Source organism: Somniosus microcephalus, chromosome 14 (genome assembly GCF_052327205.1).
Source record: "Somniosus microcephalus isolate GS21.2 chromosome 14, FLI_Smic_1.0, whole genome shotgun sequence".
Lineage (NCBI taxonomy): Eukaryota > Metazoa > Chordata > Chondrichthyes > Squaliformes > Somniosidae > Somniosus > Somniosus microcephalus.
The window spans coordinates 102,851,472-102,873,618 of record NC_141000.1 but is presented as its reverse complement, the minus strand read 5'-3'; the positions used below and the strand labels follow the sequence as shown (position 1 = coordinate 102,873,618).

The 22,147-nt window shown below is 43.2% G+C and overlaps 1 protein-coding gene across 1 annotated transcript; it reads left to right on the top strand.

Moving 5' to 3' along the window:
- Positions 1–1,256: 1,256 nt before the first annotated feature.
- donson (DNA replication fork stabilization factor DONSON) lies at positions 1,257–20,687 on the top strand. The gene is made up of 10 exons (XM_086007096.1): positions 1,257–1,890; positions 3,302–3,385; positions 5,298–5,498; positions 6,912–7,090; positions 7,958–8,136; positions 8,528–8,654; positions 9,438–9,548; positions 14,703–14,901; positions 16,292–16,504; positions 19,142–20,687. Exons 1-10 carry the CDS (start codon positions 1,531–1,533, stop codon positions 19,277–19,279), a joined length of 1,791 nt encoding a protein of 596 aa, XP_085863222.1. The 5' UTR covers positions 1,257–1,530; the 3' UTR covers positions 19,280–20,687.
- Positions 20,688–22,147: the final 1,460 nt, after the last annotated feature.

Genomic DNA, 22,147 nt, shown 5'->3' with positions numbered 1-22,147 from the left:
ATGTGTTTGGGTAATATGCCTGTCATGGTTGAATAGCTGACGTATGGATGGTGCAAGATGTGGGTATAAGGCTTGCACCAGTAGTAAGTATGTGAGGGTGAGGTAAAGCTAGGAATGTGAGGTGTGCTTTGTATTTGGTAGAGATTGGGGGTGGGGTGCAGTGGAAGGTTGAGTAATGGGGGTGTGGTACATTGAGCAGCGAGGGGGGCTAGTGGTGCAATTGGTAGGAGTGTAGCGGTTCGTGTAGATCGCCACTAAAGAGAGTTTGACTTAGACAAACTATTAACAAGTTGTTTATTTACAGGAACAGGCTAATTACATCAGTTAAGATGGCAGGTAAGATGGCTGACTGTAGGAGCACCGTGGTATAGGTCTTGTCCAAGCGGGGACTGACTAGAAGTTTCCGAGCTCAACTGCCAGCAGGTTCCGAACCCAACTGCTAGCAGGTTCCGAGCTCTGACGTCATGACGCAGAGTACAGGAGAGAAGCCCAAGTATAGTAACAGACACATACAGTAAAGGTAAGTTAAAGGGAATTATGTATCTCAATGTAAGGGACAACCGGTGGTACCGCCACAGGAAACAGTTTTTGAAAATGCATTCACTGACCTGAACCATTCGTCTGAAGGAATTAAACTTCTTTTGGCACTGGAGCCACGTCCTGGGAGCGACATTGTTGGCAGTGACCACCTCGGCGATCTGGTCCCACATCCTTCTTACGGTGTTTCTAGAGGGCACCCTGGTCCCCTGCGGGTAGAGGACTTCTCTTCGCAGGTTCACCTGCCGCACCAAGACCTCAAGTGCTGCGTCCGAGAACCTGGGTGCTCTTTCCCTGACGTGCTGAGCCATTTTGCTTTCTTTGGAAGCACTTTTAAGAAATACTGAACAACCAGCTCACCTTGAAGAAGTACAGAGTGCTTGTAAGAGGTGCAGGCTCGCTTTAAATAAAGTCAGCCTCACGTGAGCTTCGGCCGCCCCGCCCCTCGCTGAGCGCGCAGCCACTCAGCAGCGCGCTGCTATTATGTGAATGAGCAGGCTGTACGAGGGTGACGTGCTTCCTGCAGTACGCTGAACGGGCGCGGGTGGTCGCCCCGTCGGACATGGACACTCGCACTACGCTGCGCATGCGCTAGGTCCCCAGTTTGCCCCGCCTCCGACCAGCTGACGCTGGGTGGACGTGCGCGCGCAATCTTCCGCCCCGCCCACTTTGTGACGGTGACCCCCCCTAATTGTACATGCGCACTGACTCGGCGGGAAATTTTCAACGGGGGGAGGAGCTCGCGCGAAATTTTTAAAAACTTTCGTCCGGCAGAGACGGTGGCATTTTACTGAGAGAGTGAGGGAAAAAAAACACAGGGAAAAGTTTATTTTTTAAATCAACTCTTCTCAAATACAGTTTGAATAAGGGAAGCAAAAAAACAACAAACATAATCTGAATAAATAAATAAATCCCTGAGGTTTCAGGTCAAAACTTGAGTGTGTGTTAGGTTTTTTTTTTATATATACGGGACCGGGCTTTTTTTTTGTAAAGATGTCGGCCGAGCAGCTGGCCGGTTATTCCCCCAGCTTCAAGAAACCAGCGGAGATCCTGAGGCTGAGGAGGAAGCGGGTGCGGCTGAATACTTCGGTCAGCCTCAACCCTTCGGACGCGTCTTCTTCCCCCGATGAGAAAGCGGAGGCGACCGGCCACCAGCACCACAGGCGGCAGCAGAAGAAGAGCAGGAGGAACCCGTTCGTCAACATCGCCAACACCTGCGAGCTGTCGGTGGCGGCGGCGAGTCGAGGCGGCTGCTGGCCGGCCGAGGCCGACAACCCGCTGCACTCGTCGCTCTCCGCCCAGGAGCAGCGACCCGCGGCCGGCGGCAAAACGAGAAGCAAATGGGATCCTCAGGTGCAGCTTTTAAATGTATTATTTGTGTGTGTAGAGAGAGAAAGTGTAAAAAGCCGGGCGAACGCATTAAAAACTCTGGGATCTGAAATAAAAATATCGTTTTGTTAGCCTTGAAAGCAAAAAAAATATTGCATATTGCACATCCGGTAATTTTTTTTTCAACATTGGTTGCGTGAATGCGATGGGGTTTGGAAGCTATTTGAAAACTCATGCTGCTTTTAAAGGCACGCGAGTCTTGCAATTGCTCGGTTGCAACTCGGAAAGATGCTGCAGAGCCCACAGAGGGCAGCAGCTGACAACAAGTTGCTGGTCCACATTGTATATGTATACTGGTCCCAAGCCAGTCCCTGCACGGCTGAGAAAAAAATATAACTTGTGTCAGCTGTGGTTCCGTGGGGCGCACTCTCGCCTCTGACTCAGAGGGTTGCGGGTTCAAGTCCCACTCCAGAGACTTGAGTACAGAAATCGAGGCTGACACTCTAGAGCACTGCTGAGGGAGTGCTGCACTGTCGGAGGTGCCGTCTTTCGGATGAGACGTTGAACCAAGGCCCCATCTGCTCGCTCGGGTGGACGTAAAATCCCATGGCACTTATATGGCATCTATATAGCACCTTTCACAACCATTGGATGTCTAAAAGTGCTTTACAGCCAATGAAGTACTTTTGAAGTATAGTCACTGTTGTAATGTGAGAAATGCGGCAGCCAATATGTGCACAGAAAGCTCCCACAAACGGCAATGTGATAATGACCAGATAATCTGTTAAAAAAAATTATTATAAGTTAAAAACTTAATCATATTAATGGAAAAACTTGACATTCCACAAATAAAATTAGTTTTACAGGGCCAGAATGGTGATTCAGCATTCAGTACACCGTTAAAAACCCAGTTACACCTCTTGGTGCAGACTAAGCGGCCTGAAGAACTGAGAAAGTTTACTTTAAAATGTTTGTCAAAAGTTTATACCATCATTGCTGCTTGTTTTTTTTTGCTTCTTGCCAAATGCATCCCTAATTATGATTTTTTTTAAATGAAAATCTAGACTTTTTCCCTCATCTGACAAACTGGAAACTGAAACAATCCTCCATGGGTATTATAATATTTAAAACTTCCCCACTCTCCTCTACCCACACGAACACATGGAAAAACTGGGTAAATAGGATGGAGTTCTTATTTTTGGTTAACAACTTGGCAGTCGCATCAGGAGCCTTTGTCATAGAATAATACTGAATTACTACGGAAGAGTTACCCCCAAATCCTGGAACTAGATTTATGAGTAATTTCATAACCAGCTGTAATGCTGCTGGTAGACCAATTGCATTTTATTGTATGTTATCTTAAATTTGAGTTAACATGTTATTTCTGTGATAAAGTACATATTAATATTGTGTATTTTCTCACTGGGATAAAAAGGTGTCTTCTATAAAAGATGAAGATTCCAAGTTGGAAGGGGAAGAATTGATTTACCAAGAACAGTCAGCTCCTGTACTAATTAAGGTAAGGCTTTATATACCATTCCAATGTAGTTTATTTTGTTTTAACTCAATTTACTGAAAGGAAAAGCTCCACTATATATGATTCCATCTTTGAATATCTCCATAATGTGCAACATTGCTAAAAAAAAACATTGATTTAATGGTTTACTTAAGGCACTTTAGAGGGTGGTGAAAATGTGGAATGCTCAGAGAGACAATGAAGGCTAATAGTATGGAAATATTTAAGGAAAAATTACATAGCTATTCATGGGGTATTAGTTTTTGAAATCGGCCAGGTGGATTGCAGAGTCTTTTCTGGTCATGTACTTTCCTATGTTCTTGCTTTGGTTCTGTGGAGTTTCAGTGGGTAAGTAAGCTGCTTTGGATTCCTGAGGTCTCAGTTGGGAAATGCACCATATGGAAGGTCCTGGAAAGTGGATCTGAGTGAAAGTGGATCTGAGTGAATGTTGGGCAACGACAGGATACAGCCCGGCTGTGAAGCCCTCCTTAATTAAATAGTCATTCAGTGTCTTATGTTCATGTGTAAAGAATGACTAGTTGCTGTCTTCAAGAGATCACAGCTAGCTGGTGAAACATCCATCCCATGCACCATTGCCTAGCTGAGCAGGCAGGTTGGTGGCCTGATCCTAGGCCTTTGCTGCATTGTAACCAGTCTCTAGGAAATGTGAAAGTCACTTGGATTGACTACTTTATCCCTGCTCTGCTTGTTGCCTGATCCATATTCACATAAAGCAAAATTGTGTCACTTGGAATAGATTGATTGGTCAAGTTTTTTAAAATGCACCATTAGATCCGACAGCGGTTTAACATTAATTTATGATCTTGCGTGCATTTATATAGTGACTTCCTGCAATGAATGAATTTATGAAGCATGGTGACCATTATTTACGCATACATGGTCATCAATTGCTGAGTACTTTTTTGGAAGTCCTAATGCACACAAAATAGTCCTTTCCTCCTGGAAATAAGGCCAGCAGTGCACTAGTATCGGCTCCGAACAGCCATAGCAACTACATCATAGCTGTGACCCCATTTCCTGTGCATATTCTATTACTGCACAGTACTGCCTGACTACTTAGATGTTTTGCTGTTCATGATGCAATAATACCAAACTTACCTACTTTTTGCATAGTAACATGGGTGACATTACATTGACGGTGTTAGAGTCTCCCTGACATGGTAAATATAAAGTTCCGGTATATTGTGACTTGACTTTTCTTCACTCCGTGCTGACTCTTGGTGGGCAATGACTGCAAGGAAGACGGCAGCCCTCCTCGACCATAATGAGCCAAGAGCTTGAGTGTCAGCAGGCTCTTTCAAATATAGAGGTCATCACAGCCAAGCAGACTCCTAGCCCTGTGGGCCCTTTCCAGCAGGAGTCACTGGATAGCAATCAGGAGTGACAGCACTGGCTGAGTTTTTTTGAATTCCTTTTCATCTTACACTGAGCCACCAAGAGTAATTGTAGCCCCTTGGCTGAGATCCGTTAACTCAGCACAAACTAGGAACCTAACTTGAGATCTTCTGATCTGTATGCTTCTGTATTACGCTTTCTTCATTAAGCCATCTGAGCAGCTCCCCTGGGACTTGATTGTTAATAAGGTCAGTGTAATTTGTTGCTAGTTACCACTGCAGAATAACCTCTAAGGGATAATTGTTTTTGAATAAGATTCAGTACTATAATCCCAAGGGTTCTGCTATTGGCACAACCAATTGCTGTAGCTCAGAAATAGATTTGACCACACTTGTTATGAGTAGCATGGAATGTCGGTTGTTGTGTACTCGAAGAAAAGATTATAATCTTCTCCAGAGTAAAAAGGATATTGTAAATGGAATTTAAGTTTTCTACACCAGCTTTTATTCAGGATTTGACTGACAAACCTGTCATTATGCCTATGTTCTTGTTTTCCCAGAATTTACAAAATCCTGAAGCATTATCTGAAAGCACATCTTTGCCCAAAGAGTTTCCTGCAGACTGGAGTGTCAAAACATGGGTACTTTTCACATCCCCTCACCCTTTTACTTGGACAGGTCATCTCAAGGCATCAGAGGAAGCCAAGGGGTTAATTCAACACTGTCGTTCCTCAGTAGTTGATTTCCCTCTACGTATAGAGGTACCAAATGAATTGTCTGTAGTAAGATTGTAGTAAAAGGTGTATGAAGATATGATCAGAGTAAATTTGGAATTATTAACTGCAATTCACTATTAATTCAAATTAGCTGATTAAAATTTGACTCAAATTCAGTTTTGAGCTCATGGGGTTGATTTTTGTTTCTACTGTACATCGGGTGGGCAGAGCATCCCACTCAGTTTCTATCAGTAGGAGGCCAAATCGATTTTTGTGACCGAGTCTCATTTAAAATTCAGGAGGCAAGGTGCCAGCACTAAGCACACTGCTTGTAGGCAGCTCGTCATTTCGGAAGATGGGAAATCTGGTGGGCAGATACTGAACTTGGGCCTTCAGCACCTTAAAAGGGGAGGGCTGAAAAAATCGGGGGAGGGGTATCAATGGAACGACACATTAATGTGACAGGGAAATTTAAAGAGCAGCAAGAAGTTGAAATGAAGGCAGCCTTTAAGGCTAAAATGTCCCAAAAAGAAGAAAGTCATTACCAGGCATGTTTCCAGCATTGCACTACTGCAGCTTATTATCCCTTTTAAGTAGAGCTGCAAATGGCCACCTTCTGACCCGTACTGCCACTGTTTGAGCGGCTTGCGGAAGAAGCGGTGGCAGCTTTGACACCAAAACAAATTCATAGATCCCTCATTTTATTGTATTAATTATTCCTCTGGTTTCAGGTGGGAGTGCTTGCCGCCTAAATCAAAGCCCACCTGAAAATTGGAAAGAGCAGGCCTCCAGCAGTATGTCGTGTTTTTTGTGTTGCAATTTTCCTCACCCTACCGCCTCGTTAAGCCGACAGATAAATGGGGACATGAGACAAAAATTGTCTAGAATTAATACAAAAGCAAAATACAGGAAACTTTGTGCTATCCGGCACCGACGGGACCGAGCTGTTGCCGTCCCATCAAAACTGCCGGACAAACCAGCGCTAATGTTGAAACATACGGAGATTTTGAGCTCCGTATCTGGCAACAAACCCTGTTGCTTAGCAACAGCTTCTAAACAGTCGGCCGTACCTTGCAAGCGTCTGTAGCTTAGCAACAGCTTCAGCAAGACCTTGCAGAGCCTGACTGGTGGAAAAAAAGCAACAAAAAGAAAAAAAACCTAACTAAACGGCTCCTGATTTTTGCCGGTGGCTCGAGCAGTTAACCTCCGCATAAACCAAAGTTTCCTGTACTGCGGATGCTGGAAAGCTGAAATAAAAACAGAAAATGCTGGAAATACTCAGCAGGTCAGACAGCATCTGCGGAGAGAGAAAAAGAGTGAACGTTTCAGGTCAATGACCTTTCGTCTGACCTTTCTGCTTTCTCTGTTTTTATTTTTGGCTGGAATTAATCTGATAGTGAGTGAGTTCTAATTCCTTATTGAGCACAGTTGAACTCACTTGTTTTTACTTTTATCTAGGACCCCAGATCGTGCACAGATTTACGCTGTGCCTTCCAGCAGAGTCTTGTATACTGGCTTCACCCCTCACTGCCATGGCTATCACTCTTCCCTCGAATAGGAGCAGAACGGAAAATGGCAGGCAAAAGCAATCCGTGGTCGCAAGATGAAGGACTCCAACAAGTGCTCATGAGTGAATGGTACATGGTTTTCTTTTAGTTTCCATTTTTTTAAACCTTAATTGTACAGGGATTAAAACTTAAATGATGGGAAGTCTTTTGGTATGTACGAATTGGGCTGAGGCTTGTTGAGACGTTTCACACTTGATAGAGAAGACTCTTGCATACCAACAGTCTGGGCTTTGAATTCGTGACTCGGGGTGAAAGGACAATGTTACCCAGTCTTCTTCCACAAAAAGGCACAATGGACCAAGTGGCCACCTATGTGTTGTAAAATTCTATGATTCTATCCCATTGCTGGAATTGCCTGCAGATCTGAAGAGGTGCAGTATTTTTGTATGATTTTTAGATGTGAATTTAAACTGAGGCCTTGTCTGCCTTCTTAGGTGGACATAAAAGATGCTGTGGCTCAGAGTAGATGTGGAAGTTCTCCTCCTGTCCTGGTCAACACTCCCCGCTTAACATCATCAAAAAAACAGATTATCTGGTCCTTTGTTAACTTGCTGCTTGTAAGATTTTTGTACAAACTGACTGCTGTGTTTCACTGCATAACAGCACTACAAATGTAATACATTAATTGAAAAAGCACTTTGACATGTCCTGAGGGTGTGAAATGATCTAAATAAGTGCAAATTCTATCTTTCCTCATTGCTGACCAACCACAGCTGGAAAGTGCATGTCTACAAATTGACTGACTGGCATTCACTGACTAAGCATGTACCTGATGAATCATCTCTTGAGAAAGGTAGTGTAGGAATCCAATTCCTGGAAAATCAAAATTCAGCATTAGTTAATATCTTCAGAAGAGACAAAGTGAAGATTGAGGAGAAGAAAAAACAATGCATTTATTTAGCTTTAAGTGACTACCTTTTTGTTCACTTTCTCCAGGTCACTCAGCTTTAGTTCATTGTATAATTTACTGCGAGCCAAACTTTGTCCCTATTTCTACTTCTGCACATATCAATTCACTGTGCTGTTCCGGGCAGCTGGAGTAGCAGGAAGTGATGTCCTTACAGCTGTTATTTCCCCTACAACAAGGGGCCTTAGAGAAGCGATGAAGAATGAAGGTAAGAACCTATGTGTTCCCCAAAACAGTGTTGTTTAGGGGGAAAAACATTTAAAACATCATATGCCCAGGGTTGACACTCTGAGGTTGATTCATGATCTGTTGGATTCCATTGATCTAGATCTTGGCTATTTTTGAATACTTCTACATATGTTCATACCTGAGGTTATTTTGACACTAATATTCCATTATATAATGTTGCCTCTCTTTTTCTACTCCCTTCACTTAAATGGATTTATGATCCAATTGTAACTTTGATACTTCAGTCATGTTATGATGTAGAACATGATAATTGAGTAAAAACAGCAACAGCAGCATCTGCTCTGGGTCCCCTATTGTTCATGATTATAAGAGGGTGCCTATTTGCTAATGACATTTTTATCTTTACGTAGGGATCACATTTTCCTTGCCCTTACTGGAAGATGGTAGAAATGGAAATAAAAAAACAAGTGAAACTGCAGATTTGGGAGCAGACACTCCAGGTGATGAAACACAGAAGGAAAGCTCAGATGTTCACAAGTAAGTCTACCTTCTGGCTAGGTTGATGTGGAAAAAAACTATGGGTATATACTGGAAATGTTGGTTTGTGTGACACCAGGAGATCTTCCTGCTCCTGTTCAAATGGTGCCATGGGATCTTTAATGGCCACTTGAACAGGCAGCTGAGGCCTGGGAAGGGGTGTCATTTACTGTATGAGAAGCAAATTGAGGTACCAAGAAACATTTGGTTATCCAGATTACACACCTATGGAGTTTAATGTGTAGAACATTTTTATTTGACTGCCCCAGATAGTTACTCAAAAAAAAAAAAAAAAGTCTGGTTTTAAATCATATTTTCTTGGACCAAATTACTGTCTTTGCATGAATTGGGCATATTTTTTCAGGTTCTTTTTAAGTAGCAAACCTATTGAAATGATGAACTGAGGAAACAGAATTGCAGAGAAAGGTTATATTTTGTTCACAGGAAAACTGAACAGTCACTGCAAATGGGGTGTCTAGACACATCTGCAACCATTTTTTGGAAAGAAATTTGTGTTTCATTAACATGCCAATATTTGTATTTAATATGTTTTAATATACCAACACTGAATTGAAAACGGAAAATACAATAAACACTGGAGGTGGTTAATCGTGATGTACGGAAGCTTATTTATAATCCAGATTATTAAACCATGTTTGAAGCAGTTATGAGGACATCAAAGGAGTATTATTCTGTTTTTTTAAAAATGTTTTACACAAATATGTCTCTGCAGTCATGAAGGATCAACCGGCACATAAATCATATTTTTGCACTTTAATGTAGAGAACAAGCTGGTAGTAGTGATGATGATGACGATGATGGTGGATTTTCCTGGCTCAAAGAGATGGGAGTACAGGACAAAATTAAGAAGCCTGATTCCGTGACTATTAAACTGTATCCTTTTAAACCCAGACTTCATGGTGGATGAAGAAGTGAGCAGAGATTGGTACAGAAATACAGTTTCATTTTCACTGGTTTTCTATGTGTTCCGTTTGGCAAAAACGCTCATAGTATTATTGTATGTCACCAAAGCAAACTGACAGCAATAGCATCTCGTACTATAAATGAGTTCCTCAATCTATTTTTAAAAATTCATTCACGGGATGTGGGCGTCGCTGGCAAGGCCAACATTTATTGCCCATCCCTAATTGCTCTTGAGAAGGTGGAGTGAGCCATTGCCTTGAACCACTGCAGTCCGTGTGGTGAAGATACACCCAGTGCTGTTAGGTAGGGATTTTGACCCAGCGACTATGAAGGAACAGCGATGTATTTCCAAGTTGGGATGGTGTGTGACTTGGAGGTGGTGGTGTTTCCATGTGCCTGCTGCCCTTGTCCTTCTGGTTGGTAGAGGTTGTGGGTTTCGGAGGTGCTGTCAATGAAGCCTTGGCAAGTTACTGCAGTGCATCTTGTAGATGGTACACACTGCAGCCATGGTGCGCTGGTGGTGGATGGGGTGCCAATCAAGCGGGCTGCTTTGTCCTGGATGGTGTCGAGCTTCTTGCGTGTTGTTGGAGCTGTACTCATCCAGGCAAGTGGAGAGTATTCCATCACACTCCTGACTTGTGCCTTGTAGTTGGTGGAAAGGCTTTGGGGAGTCGGGAGTTGATTCACTTGCTGCAGAATACCCAGACTCTGACCTGCTCTTGTAGCCACAGTATTTATGTGGCTGGTCAATGGTGACCCCCCAGGATGTTGATGGTGGGGGATTCGACTATGGTAATGCTGTTGAATGTCAAGGGGAGGTGGTTAGACTTTCTCTTGTTGGAGAGGGTCATTGCCTGGCACTTGTGTGGTGTGATTGTTACTTGCCACTTATCAGCCCAAACGTGAATGCTTTCTAGGTCTTGCTGCACGCAGGCATGGACTGCTTCATTATCTGAGGAGTTGCGAATGGAATTGAACATCCTCAGTGAATATCCCCACTTCTGACCTATTGATGAAGCAGCTGAAGATGGTTGGGCCAAGGAAACTGTCCTGAGTAACAGCTGCAGCGATGTTCTGGGGCTGAGATGATTGGTCTCCAACAACCACCTTCCTTTTATTTATTTTTTTATTCGTTTCTGGGATGTGGGCATCGCTGGCATAGCTAGCATTTATTATGGGCTGCTTTGTTCTGGATGGTGTCGAGCTTCTTGTGTTTTTGGAGCTGTACTCATCCAGGTAAGTGGAGAGTATTCCATCACACTCCTAACTTGTGCCTTGTAGATGGTGGAAAGGCTTTGGGGAGTCAGCAGGTGAGATACTCGCTGCAGAATACCCAGCCTCTGACCTGCTCTTCTGCTGGGTATCACTCCAGCCAGTGGAGAGTTTCTTCCCCCCCCCCCCCCCCCCCCCCGATTCCCATTGACTTCAATTTTACGAGAGCTCCTTGATCCCACATTCGGTCAAAGGCTGCCTTGATGTCAAGGGCAGTCACTCTCACCTCACCTCTGGAATTCATGTTTGGAGCAAGGCTGTAATGAGGTCTGGAGCCGAGTGGTCCTGGTGGAACCCAAACTGAGCATCGGTGAGTAGGTTATTGGTGAGAAGTGCCACTTGGTAGTATTGTCCACAACCTCTTCCATCACTTTGCTGATTGAGAGTCGGCTGATGGAGTGGTAATTAGCCAGATTGGATTTGTCCTGCTTTTTGTGGACAGGACATACCTGGGCAATTTTCCATTTATAAAGCAACAGAGAAGCATGGCATATGACTTGTATGTTAATTTTGCATGTATGATATTTATAGGGGAAAGGTACTTTTTTTTTTACAAAACTGATTTGGAATAATGCTGCACGCCACTTATCATTTTGCTACTTTCACACCAGTGATTTTTGAGATGTTTTTGGCCAGTGACCACCTGAGTTTAATAATGAGATCCACTCTGGAGGAAAAAATGGTTAAGAATTGTCAGCATAGCAAATATGTCAGTGGCTAAATGGAAGAGGTCTACAGTAAGATAGTCGGACTCATGGTCATTCATTTCTGGGCATGTTGACAAAGTATTGTTGAAACATTGTTAATTCACCAATAGTGACCCACAGAACGTCCTTTATATATCTAAACAAGGAAAGTATTGGATCCTCTGATGAATATGAGAAACAGTAAGTTAAAGTCTCAATAAACTGTCTTTCACTGGACGGTTAGATTGTGAAGCAGCCAATAGTTCTTTTAATGTCTTGAGTATGCAGCTTTTAAAAGATTAGATTGTTTGTCATGCAGTCCATTGCAGCATTGGCGTATAATATTTCATTAAATTCCTGCTCTCTCAGCTATGGTGTATGTGTGAAGGGAGTGGCATTGGCAAACACCTGGAAATAGGGCTGCCTTCTGTATCTCGTACCATGTCTGTATCTCATACAATGTATGGCCTGGTAAGACCTGTGGAGGAGAGGAGGAATTTAACTCATGAGCGAACAGGATCTGATTCATACCTAGGTTTACACAATACATGATAGAGATTTGGCCTCAACTGCTGTATCCTGTGTATATCCACCTATCCAAAAAATATTGGTATACCCAGATAATTTTAGAATTTGGAAAGGAGGCCATTACCCAGCTCTTTTCTCATATCCTTTCATATTCCTTTCAAATACTTCGCTAATTTTCTTTTAATGTTATTTTCTTTACCTCAATAGCCACTTGCAGTGATGTTAAACAGCTGGCCGGTAGGCCAAATGTGGCCCATAAGCTGGTTTGATCCAGCTGTGAGGCTCCTGCTAGTCTAATTTCTGTGCTTGTGTGCAAAGTCAACTTCAGCACCTTCAAGCTGATTAGTGTTGTGGCCTGGAGGACTGGGAATTGTTACTCCTTGATCCAACAATCAGGGAGCAGCCTTTACCAGTCCTCCAGGCTGGCGATTTTAAAGAGTTGACTTTCTCTCCTGCTCCCTGTGCTGCTTTAGTGACCCCAACCAAATCTCTAACTGCCGGTGTTCACAGAAGTAGGAATTATATTCTTGAAGATAATGGAATTTTAAAGATGTACCTGAAAGATGAAAAGAAAAGCAGAAGAGAGACATTGAGAGACACAATCGGAAGCGAGAGAAGTAGAAGAGGGAAAGCACCAGAGAACGGAGAGAGATGAGGGTAGGAAGATAGAGAAGGAATGTGGAGAGTAACAAATTAACCAAGCTTTTGGTGGAGGATGGAAAGGATGAGTGTTGGAGAAAGGTGGAGTCGCATAATCTCGCATTTTGTGTATGAGAGTGCATATGGGGGTCTTGCATTATTTTTCACAATTCCCTCTCTTTTAAAACCTTCCATGATTCTGATTTAGATTCCCTCAACTCCTTTATCTTTCACTGTTACAATGAAAAAAATCCTAAAAGTTTGTCTAACAACTGTAGCCTGTCATTGCTAGTATAATTATAGTGAATCTTTACTACAATGGGACTCCTAAACCTGCCGGTGATGCTCTAAATATCCCTTACTTCATATTCAATATTGTTATGTATAAAATCCAGAATCCCATTTGCCTATCTGTACTTTTCACCTTTAAAGATCTATGTATATGCACCCCTACATCTCTCTCTTCCTCCAATATTAGGAGAGTTGCCATTTAGGGTATACATACTTTCATTGTACTTTTTGCCAAAATATACTACATCATACTCCCTTGCATTGAACTGCATCTGCCACTTATCTGCCTACTTTGCTCACCTGTCTATGTTCTTCTGCAATTTCCCATTCCCCCTAACTTGAATATCATCAGCAAACTTCAATACTGTCCTCTTCTATCTAAGTCCCCAAACTATCAGAATAGGTCCCATGATATCCCTGAAGCATGCCACCGCCCACACCCTGCCAATTCAAAAAAAAATCATCTATTTACTGTTATTCTTTGCTTTCTATCCTTTAGCTATCCCTCTACCCATGCAGCTAAATTTCCTTCAATACTGTGCTTTCATTTTTGCATGGCACCTTTATCAAAACTTTCTGAAAATTCAGATACAATACATCCATTGCATCCACTTTATCATGTGATTTTTCTCAAAAATCCATTAAATTAGCCCAGCACTAAGCTGACAGTTCCTGATTGATGCGCGCCTTTCTACGTGTTCACTAATTTCATCTTGTATTGTCGACCTTGGAATTTTACCCCGAACCAAGGTAACAATTATCAGTCTGTTTTCTTTCCTCTCTTGAACAGTGATGTAACATTTCGCACATTTAAGTCCTTTGGCACAATTCTCATTGTCAAAAGATTTTTGGAAAATTATGGTTAGTGCCTCTGCTCTGTCCTCCCCAGCCTTCCTCAGTATTCTGGGAGGAATACTACCTGGGCCTTGTGACTTTTCGATTTTTAGTCCAGTTAACTTCTTAATGAAGTATCCTTTTGAATACTTATCTCCAGTAATGTCTGCCTGCAACCTACAGTTCTACTTTCACACCTTCTGTAAAAATTGATGCAAAATACTTAAATATCTCTACCGTTTTCTCTCAAATATGAAATGGCTCCTCCATCTCTAAGTGGTCCCTCACCCCTTTGACTATACTTTTACTTGTGTGCTTATAAAGCCCTTTGTATTTCACTTCTGTTTGCCATGTCTTTCACACCTCCATCCTAGCCTTCCTAATCTCTCTATACCTTTTTATAATTCTCATATTTTCTTTTGTATTATCCCTCCTATATTTATCACATGCCTCTCTTTAAATCTCATTTTTGATGTAACCTACTTAACTATGGAACTCCTGCCTTTATTGTACCCTCTACTCCTAGTTGGAATGTATGGGACATATGTCCCTTGTACAGCTTGTTAAATATATGGAGAATCTGTAAATTACAGTTGAGATTTGTTTCATTTTCTTGATATCAGCATGACTTACAACCTCATAATCTCTCATAACATGTAGGCAGGTTATTGTCTTCATATTTCACTTGGGGAGAAGCAGGGATCCTGCCTTTGAACAACCTCTTTAAAAAGCATTCATACTGTAGCTTATGCAGGGAATTTTTTAGTGAATACATTGAGTTATAAATTCCCACTGAAATGAATTGTAGAATTTTGTTTAAAGTTTCTGCACTATAGAGGAGTTGTAATGGGATTTCCTTCATGCTAAAATTCAGTCGTAAGGAGCACAATGTTGTGCGAATGGACCATAAGCCTGAATCAGCTGTACTGGTGAAAGGCCTTCACACACTCACTTTGCTGAACTTCCTGATAAACAATAAGAGTATAGTAGCTGGAGCTGGACCCCAGGCAGGACTCCCACCTACTCTCTTGGCACCTGTTGCATTCAAAGGAGCTACAATGCAGACATTAAAGGTAAGGCTCAAGTGTATGAAAATTTTGTTTTTATCAGGGGAGTAGTGTGTCTGTAGTGGAATATCGTGGAGTAAATCTCATTATTGCATTTGATCATTTTAGTTCTAACGTTTAACTTGTCTATTCATCCCACTTCATGTCTTTTGTTTAGTCTGTTCACTCCCAAGTTACACAATAATTTACATGTTTTCTTGGATATCTTCAATATTATCCTCTTGTATCTATGTCCAAACCATTTATCAAAATAGGTCCCATGACATCCTTGATGGGCCCACATCCTGCCAATTCAAAAAACAATCCATTTCCTGTTATCCTTTGCTCTCTGTCCTTTAGCTATCCCTCTACCCATGCAGCTAAATTCTCTTCAATACTGTGTGCCTTCATTTTTGCATGGCACTTTTATAAAAAGCTTTCTGAAAATTCATATAATAGATTCCTTTTATTTCCTCAAAAATCTGATTAAATTAGCAAAGCATGACTTGCTGTTGCAAATCTCTGCTGACCGTTCCTGATTAGCTCAGGCCCATTGCTAGAATGCAGAGTACGTGTTGCTTTCTAGCTTACATAATTTATATATTGGTTTTTTTTTAATGCTTGGGCGCAGTTACTACTTTGTTAGTCATTTTTTGTCTGGAAGCTCTCACAAAATGGCGGGTGGCAGGGTTCGTGAGTGCCAGGCTGGAGCAGTGCCTGAAATCCGGCAGTGGGGAGATGTTAACTGGGAGGTGGGGATCCGTCCAATCTGAGGTCCAGCTAGAATATCCTTTGGGTGCTGGGGCTTTGAGTGCATGAGGGGAGTGGACCTGCTGGAAATTTTCAAACATTTGTTTTCCATCTAAGGGATCAGCACATCACCGTAAAATTTATTCGCTTTATGCTTTGGTGTTGAAAATCCAGCCTCCATAGCTCCTTCCATTGGTGTTCTTAGAGTAAATCATGTTCCTATGATTGACACAGGCTTTCTGTCTCATCTGATGATATGAAGGACAGTACTGAGCAGAAGCAGGCGATCTGCTCGCTGGAGCTGTTAGAGAAACAGTTCCAAGGGGGTTGGTTTGCACTGGACTTTAGATGGCACAGTTGGATCCGAAAGAAAGTATCTGATTGGGGCACATCAGTCGGCATCCCGTTGGGAAATGTGGAATCCATCACTCAGCTGCTGGAAGAACATGATTTGGCCTTCGTGGGCTAGCTTGTGTATTTTGATACAGTCTGTTCAAACTTCTGAGATAAAAACATCTCTTAGTTGTTAGTCTGGGAGCATAGAATGAAAAGAGACATTGTCTTTCCCTTGGAGAAAACTGCTGTCCAGCTTGCATTACCCATTCCTGTGTGAGAAGAGAATGGTATTTTTGTGCACAAGTGTAATAATCTTGCATAATTTATTCAGGCCCGAAGCATTAATGTTAGGACCCAGACTAACTCTGGGATGGAGGAGTCCCACAGCCTTGAGATCACTGGGCCCATCATGCCTCACTCCCTGCACTCTCTGACACTGATGCTGAAGTCGGCACAGAAAGGAACATTCACAGCCAGCCTTCACACACACGAGCCAACTTCTGTGTTTAATGTAGCCCTCAAAATGGAGCAACATGAAAACAAGGTAAGGGACAACAGTTTTTCATCTTTAAAGAGCCTGGAGTTTTCAAAAGATTAAGTATTTTCCCTTTTCTGAATGGACAGATTTCTGAAGCTTTTTGGGCAGTCAACATAGAATCATAGAAGTTTACGCCACAGAAGGAGGCCATTCGGTCCATCTGAAAGGGGGAAAAATGTATGGCTATTCTAACATCACAGTGGATAGGGCAGCCTAGTTAACAGTTGGTATTTGAGTACCATTGAGCTGAGCTGTTAGGCGAGTGCTATCACTGAGCCACGACTGAGTCAGAAGGTTGTGGGTTCGAGTCCCACTCCAGAGACTTGAGAACAAAATTTAGGCTAACACACCAATGCAATACTCAGGGAGTGCTGCACTGTCGAAGGTGCCGTCTTTTGGTTGAGACATTAAATCAACATTTGCCCCTTCAGCTGGACGTAAAAGATCCCATGGCACTATTTCAAAGAAGTGCAGGGAAGTTCTCCCCGGTGTCCTGTTCAATATCTATCCCTCAAACAACATCACTAAAACAGATTACACACTGCTGTTTGTGGGACCTTGAATTCGCTGCCACGTTTCCTACATTACAATAGTGACTACACTTCAAAAGTACTTAATTACCTGTAAAACGCTTTTGCACATCCTGAGGTCGTGAAAGGCGCTATGTAAATGCAAGTTTGTTCTTGTATGACTGAAAAAGTAGTGCCACTGATGAGCTATAAATTAATGGTATTAAAATTCAGTGGCCTTAATGTCCTTGCTGTTTTTGTGCAGTAATTGGGCTGCTACATATCCTCAGTCAAAATTGCATGCATTCTAGACTGTTATTTTAAAATAATATGCCATTTAAACTGCTGGATTTCCTGTCATATTGCAAACGGAGTCAAGACCAAGTGCATTCTTCAAATCAAGGGGAATTAGTGTGTAGAAAATAATTGGAGCATATGTGAGGCAAAACTACGAAGATAAGGGGTGAGAATAAGGGACAGGGTGGTAGAGTGGGTTAAGGTAGGCTAAATGCTGGTGGGGAAAGAGGAGACTAAAGCAAGATTAGATGGAAGGGAAGGGTAGAATATAGTAAGAGGCCAGAGGAGGAGAAATAGAGGTCTCCAGGTTGGGGGGGGGGGGGAGGAGAAAGAATTGAGCATTGCAGGACGATGTCAGTAGGGTTGGGGGTTAAAGGAAACGGCTGCACTATTGGAACGAGTAACACCAGTACTTAAAGCAGGAGGAAGAGGATGTGCAGAGGGAATTGGGCATGGGGAGGGGAAGGGGGAAGAGAATGAAGATACAAGTCACGGGGGGAGAAGGGGGAGAGAGATGGGAGAGAGGATAGGGTAGTTAAAAATGAAAATAATAGTGGAACTGAGCAAAATTAATTCAATGAAGATGGGTGATCCATGAATTTAGGGCAGCCTTGCAGAGTTGGCGATGGTGAGGATAAATGAATTAAATAAATTGGGAAGCAAGTTGACAATTAACTAAATAAAGATGCTGCTTTAATTGAAACAGCCTCTTAAAAATCAGCAATTAATGAAGTCATAGGCTTCAGTCAACAATTAAAAATCGGAGTTTCACTTGGGTAAATTAATTGAAGATCAAGGCCATTTGAGAAGCTGAGCACTGGGCATGGGGAAGAAGCAGCACCAACAACAACAACTTGCATTTATATAGCATCTTCAATGTAGAAAAACAACCCAAGGCACTTCACAGGAGCATATCACAGGGTTATGGTGGTGGGGTGGCGGCAGCGAGCGTAGGGGCCACATATTGGAACACCAGTAAGGCGGGTGCGAAATGCTGCATGGAGTGGGAGGCTTCAGGCTTGGTGAGGTACCGAGAGCGTGGCGGATGGAGGAAGAGTTGAGCCAACAGCAGCGGAAGGCAGAATGGCCCAGCGTCCGACGCAGCCGTTTAATACAGGAAACTCTCGTTTAAACGACACCTAAATATCCGGAATTCTCTATTAACCGGCAAAATTCATACTCCGAAAACGCCTCAATAACCGGATTGCCACGTCCGAGTCCAAGTCTCCCAGGGTGGCCGAGTTAGTCAGTTGGGGTAGTTCTCTAAACTGCCACTACTCGGCTTGGCACTGTCAGAAGTCAGAACACCTCAATAACAGGAGTCTGACTCTTTGTTTGTTAAAAATAGCCTCGGTAGATAACTGTCTCCGTCATCCGGAATTTTTAATCAACCGGCACCATCCCGGTCCCGTCGGTGCCGGATACCAGAGAGTTTCCTGTAAATGCTGAGGCAAAATAGCCACAATACTGCTGCTAATCAGAAGGAGCTGGCAAGTAGAGTGGGCAAAACACAAAAGCATGATTTCTGTGGACCCTGAGATTAGTACAATAGAAGCCTTTACTTATATTTAGCAAGATGTCTGCCATTCTCTGGGAATGCATGTGTACCCTGTAGTGAATGTTGCGTATTGCAGTTATAATCGAGATAAAGGACTTCTGTTCAGTTAATTGGCAGTCAGGTGGTATAGATTCAACACCAACTAAAGGTGCAATGCCATTACAATGTTGAGACCATTTACTGTGTTTAATATGCAAAAGAACTCATCAGCCAGTATTTTCAATTCTTTGCTATTCACGTGCTGTATTAGGGCGTTCTAATCCCTTTTCATTTTAACAGGACCAGTCTTCAAACGAGCTGTGTAATATTGGTCTTCACCCAGAAACTCTCAATCAACTGACGCAGCAGCCAACCTTTGGAAAATCCTCTATGAAGCATCTAGAAATGAATGACTACAAATATACCTGGAAATTGTGAACTCTACTTGCAATTTAAACGGAAGCTGTGATTTCCTTTTAAAATGAAACAGTTCTGTCGCTAGTCACCTTTGTTTTAGGTGTTGAGCGGTATGCAGTTGTGATGCTGGAGAAAACTACAGCTGGATTGTATCTGAAAGCTGACTAAAGCAATGCGAGACCAACAAACATTAGAGTATTAAGTGACCACATCCCCATCCTATTTATTAATGTAGTATTAGCTATATTATCAAATTAGATTTTATTTTTAATGTATATGATAAATGCATTTCATATTTTTAATAATGTGGAACTTAGAAACTGGGTTGTCATGGGCTCTGCTGTTCGAAAAGTCCCCATTGATTTTCATTACAAGGGCACCGAGTGAGATTTCCCATGCCCTTTTTTCACCGGTAGGTCCTAGTGTCAGAAAATCATCACACTGCTGTGTGTCTGTTTTCTCTGGAACTGGTATGCCGTTAATAGGCGGGATAATGAAAACTACTCTCTCTTTATAAGAGGCAGGGTGATTTGTATGACAAAAATGGGATTTTGTGTCTTTTGTTTTTAAATAGGTTAAATCTGTATTATCAATATCAGACAACTTGTGTCCAGAATCTCTCAACATTCCCTTTGTTTTATCTGAGTTAGGTTGTAGACAGCTAACAGCAATGCAGATGGCCTTTAAGTTTACTTAAGTGTTAAATGTTCAGCTGTTGGAGATAATTTGATGAATTTAATCAAGTTATTTGATATGGATATGTGATCTAAATATAATTTTGTTTCATACCCATGTCTAGCTCTCCAAAATATAGCCTGTTATCAGTTTGCATGGGATCCTCCAAAGGGCTGTTTTATTCAACTTTCTGGTGGTCTAAAAATATCATTTCCAACTATTTGCTGTGTAAAACATCAGTCAAGTCAAATAATCAAATCTAAGAAATGCAATTTCTAGATCAACCACCCCATTGTTTACTGGGATGTTGGTCTGCTCCGATTCAATGTGTTAAAAGACAATGTTTAGAGCGTGTTTACACAGCAACGGGATCCAATGTACAAGCCTTGTAGCCAATGTTCCTGCTAAGCTGCGCAGCAGTCTAGAGGTCCCGGGCAGGTCGCTCACCAGCTTTTCAATGGAAATAACCACGCATGCATGAAAAAACATTACAGGGAACATTGCTTGTAGCCACCATTCTTCAGTTTTCTATTCACCATGCTGCATCGCTGGTTGGGAATGGATAGAACTCCACAAGAAGCTTATGTATGTACTGTTAGAGCCCAGCTGTCTTTCTAGCAGTTTGCTGAGAAAAGCCACAAGAACCACCTATTTTCTTTTTAAACAATTAACCTGGTTTTTAAATGGTGTAAATTTGATTGGTATTTTGCCTATATTTTTGTGTATTTTATCTGTAAATAAATGAGTAGTTTTAGCCTGTTATCTATCTATATATATATATAAATCGGTACTTCTGTCTGTCTGTCTGTCATTCTGTCTGTCTGTCATCGCGTGTGCGTCTGTCGGGTATGCGCTCGAAAGTTACAGGGCGTACCTACGCGCGCGTTACCTCCAAAGAAAGCTTACGCTTCCGAGACGGTTTTAAGCGTATTTACGTTTCGGCCGGGCTAAAATCACGCCCGCGGTATCCCAAAAACCTTAACATTCCGCTCATTAGCGACAGAGTGACCTCTAGCTCGACCAATCGTACGCCGGGTTGCTGGCGTGTGCCGCCGGGCCTTATCGTTCTGAACAGAGGTGAGTAGCCGCCATCTTGCTTCCATTCTTTTTCCTGCTTTCTGCGTCTTTCTTTTCAAATATACATTTCCAGCAAAATAAAATTGAATTTATTAAATTGTTTAAAAAAAAACTTCATTCATTTGTAAATATTTTTTCTAACCTCAACATTCTTTTTGCTACCTTTCCCTGTTTTTTTGTTAGGCCCTGAAAGCCTGGGCCTTTCTTGCCCAGCCAGGCCCGAGCTAGGGCTTCTAAGCCCCCCACACCCCCCCCCCCCCCCCCCCAACGCGTCACGTTACCCGGGGCAACGGTGTCAGCCACGAGGGTCAGGGTGCGCGCGCAGCAGGAGCAGGTGAGACGCGGCGTCTCTGTTCTGCGCTCGGAGGGGGGCGGGGCTCTGCCGCCGGCCGTCTCTCAGAGCCGCAATCGGGCTCGGCCGGGGGGGGGGGTGGGGCTCGGCCGCCGGCCGTCTCTCAGAGCCGCAATCGGCCGGGGGGGGGGGGGGGGGCGTGGCTCGGCTGCCGGCCGTCTCTCAGAGCCGCAATCGGGCTCGGCCGGGGGGGCTCGGAGAGCAGGGCTCTCGGCCTAGGCCCCCCCCCCCCCCCGTCCCTTCCCCCCCCTTCCCTTGCCCTCCCGCTCTCTTCCCCCCAGTCGCGCTCTCTTCCCCCCCAGTCGCGCTCTCGCTCTCTCTCTCTCTCCCAACAACATGCCCTTGAAAAAGCCTCGGCACTGCCGGGCACGCCAGCTAGTCTATATATATAAATCGGTACATCTGTCCTTCTGTTCTGTCTGTCTGCGCGTCTGGTGGGCTATGCGCTCGCAAGTTACAGGGCGTACCTACGCGCGCGTTACCTCCAAAGAAAGCTTACGCTTCCAAGACGGTTTTAAGCGTATTTACATTTCAGCCGGGCTAAAATCGCGCCCGCGGTATCCGAAAAACCTTCAACATTCTGCTCATTAACATCTCATTATCCGCTCATTAGCAAGAGTGACCGCGAGGTCGACCAATCGTACAGCGGCTTGCTGCCGTGTGTGGCCGGGCCCTCCTACGGTCGAGTGACGGGACGATTGACCAATCCTACGCTTTGGTGACCTGACGGTCGACCAATCGGTGCATGTGTGGGCGGGCCTTATCATTCTGAACTGAGGTGAGTC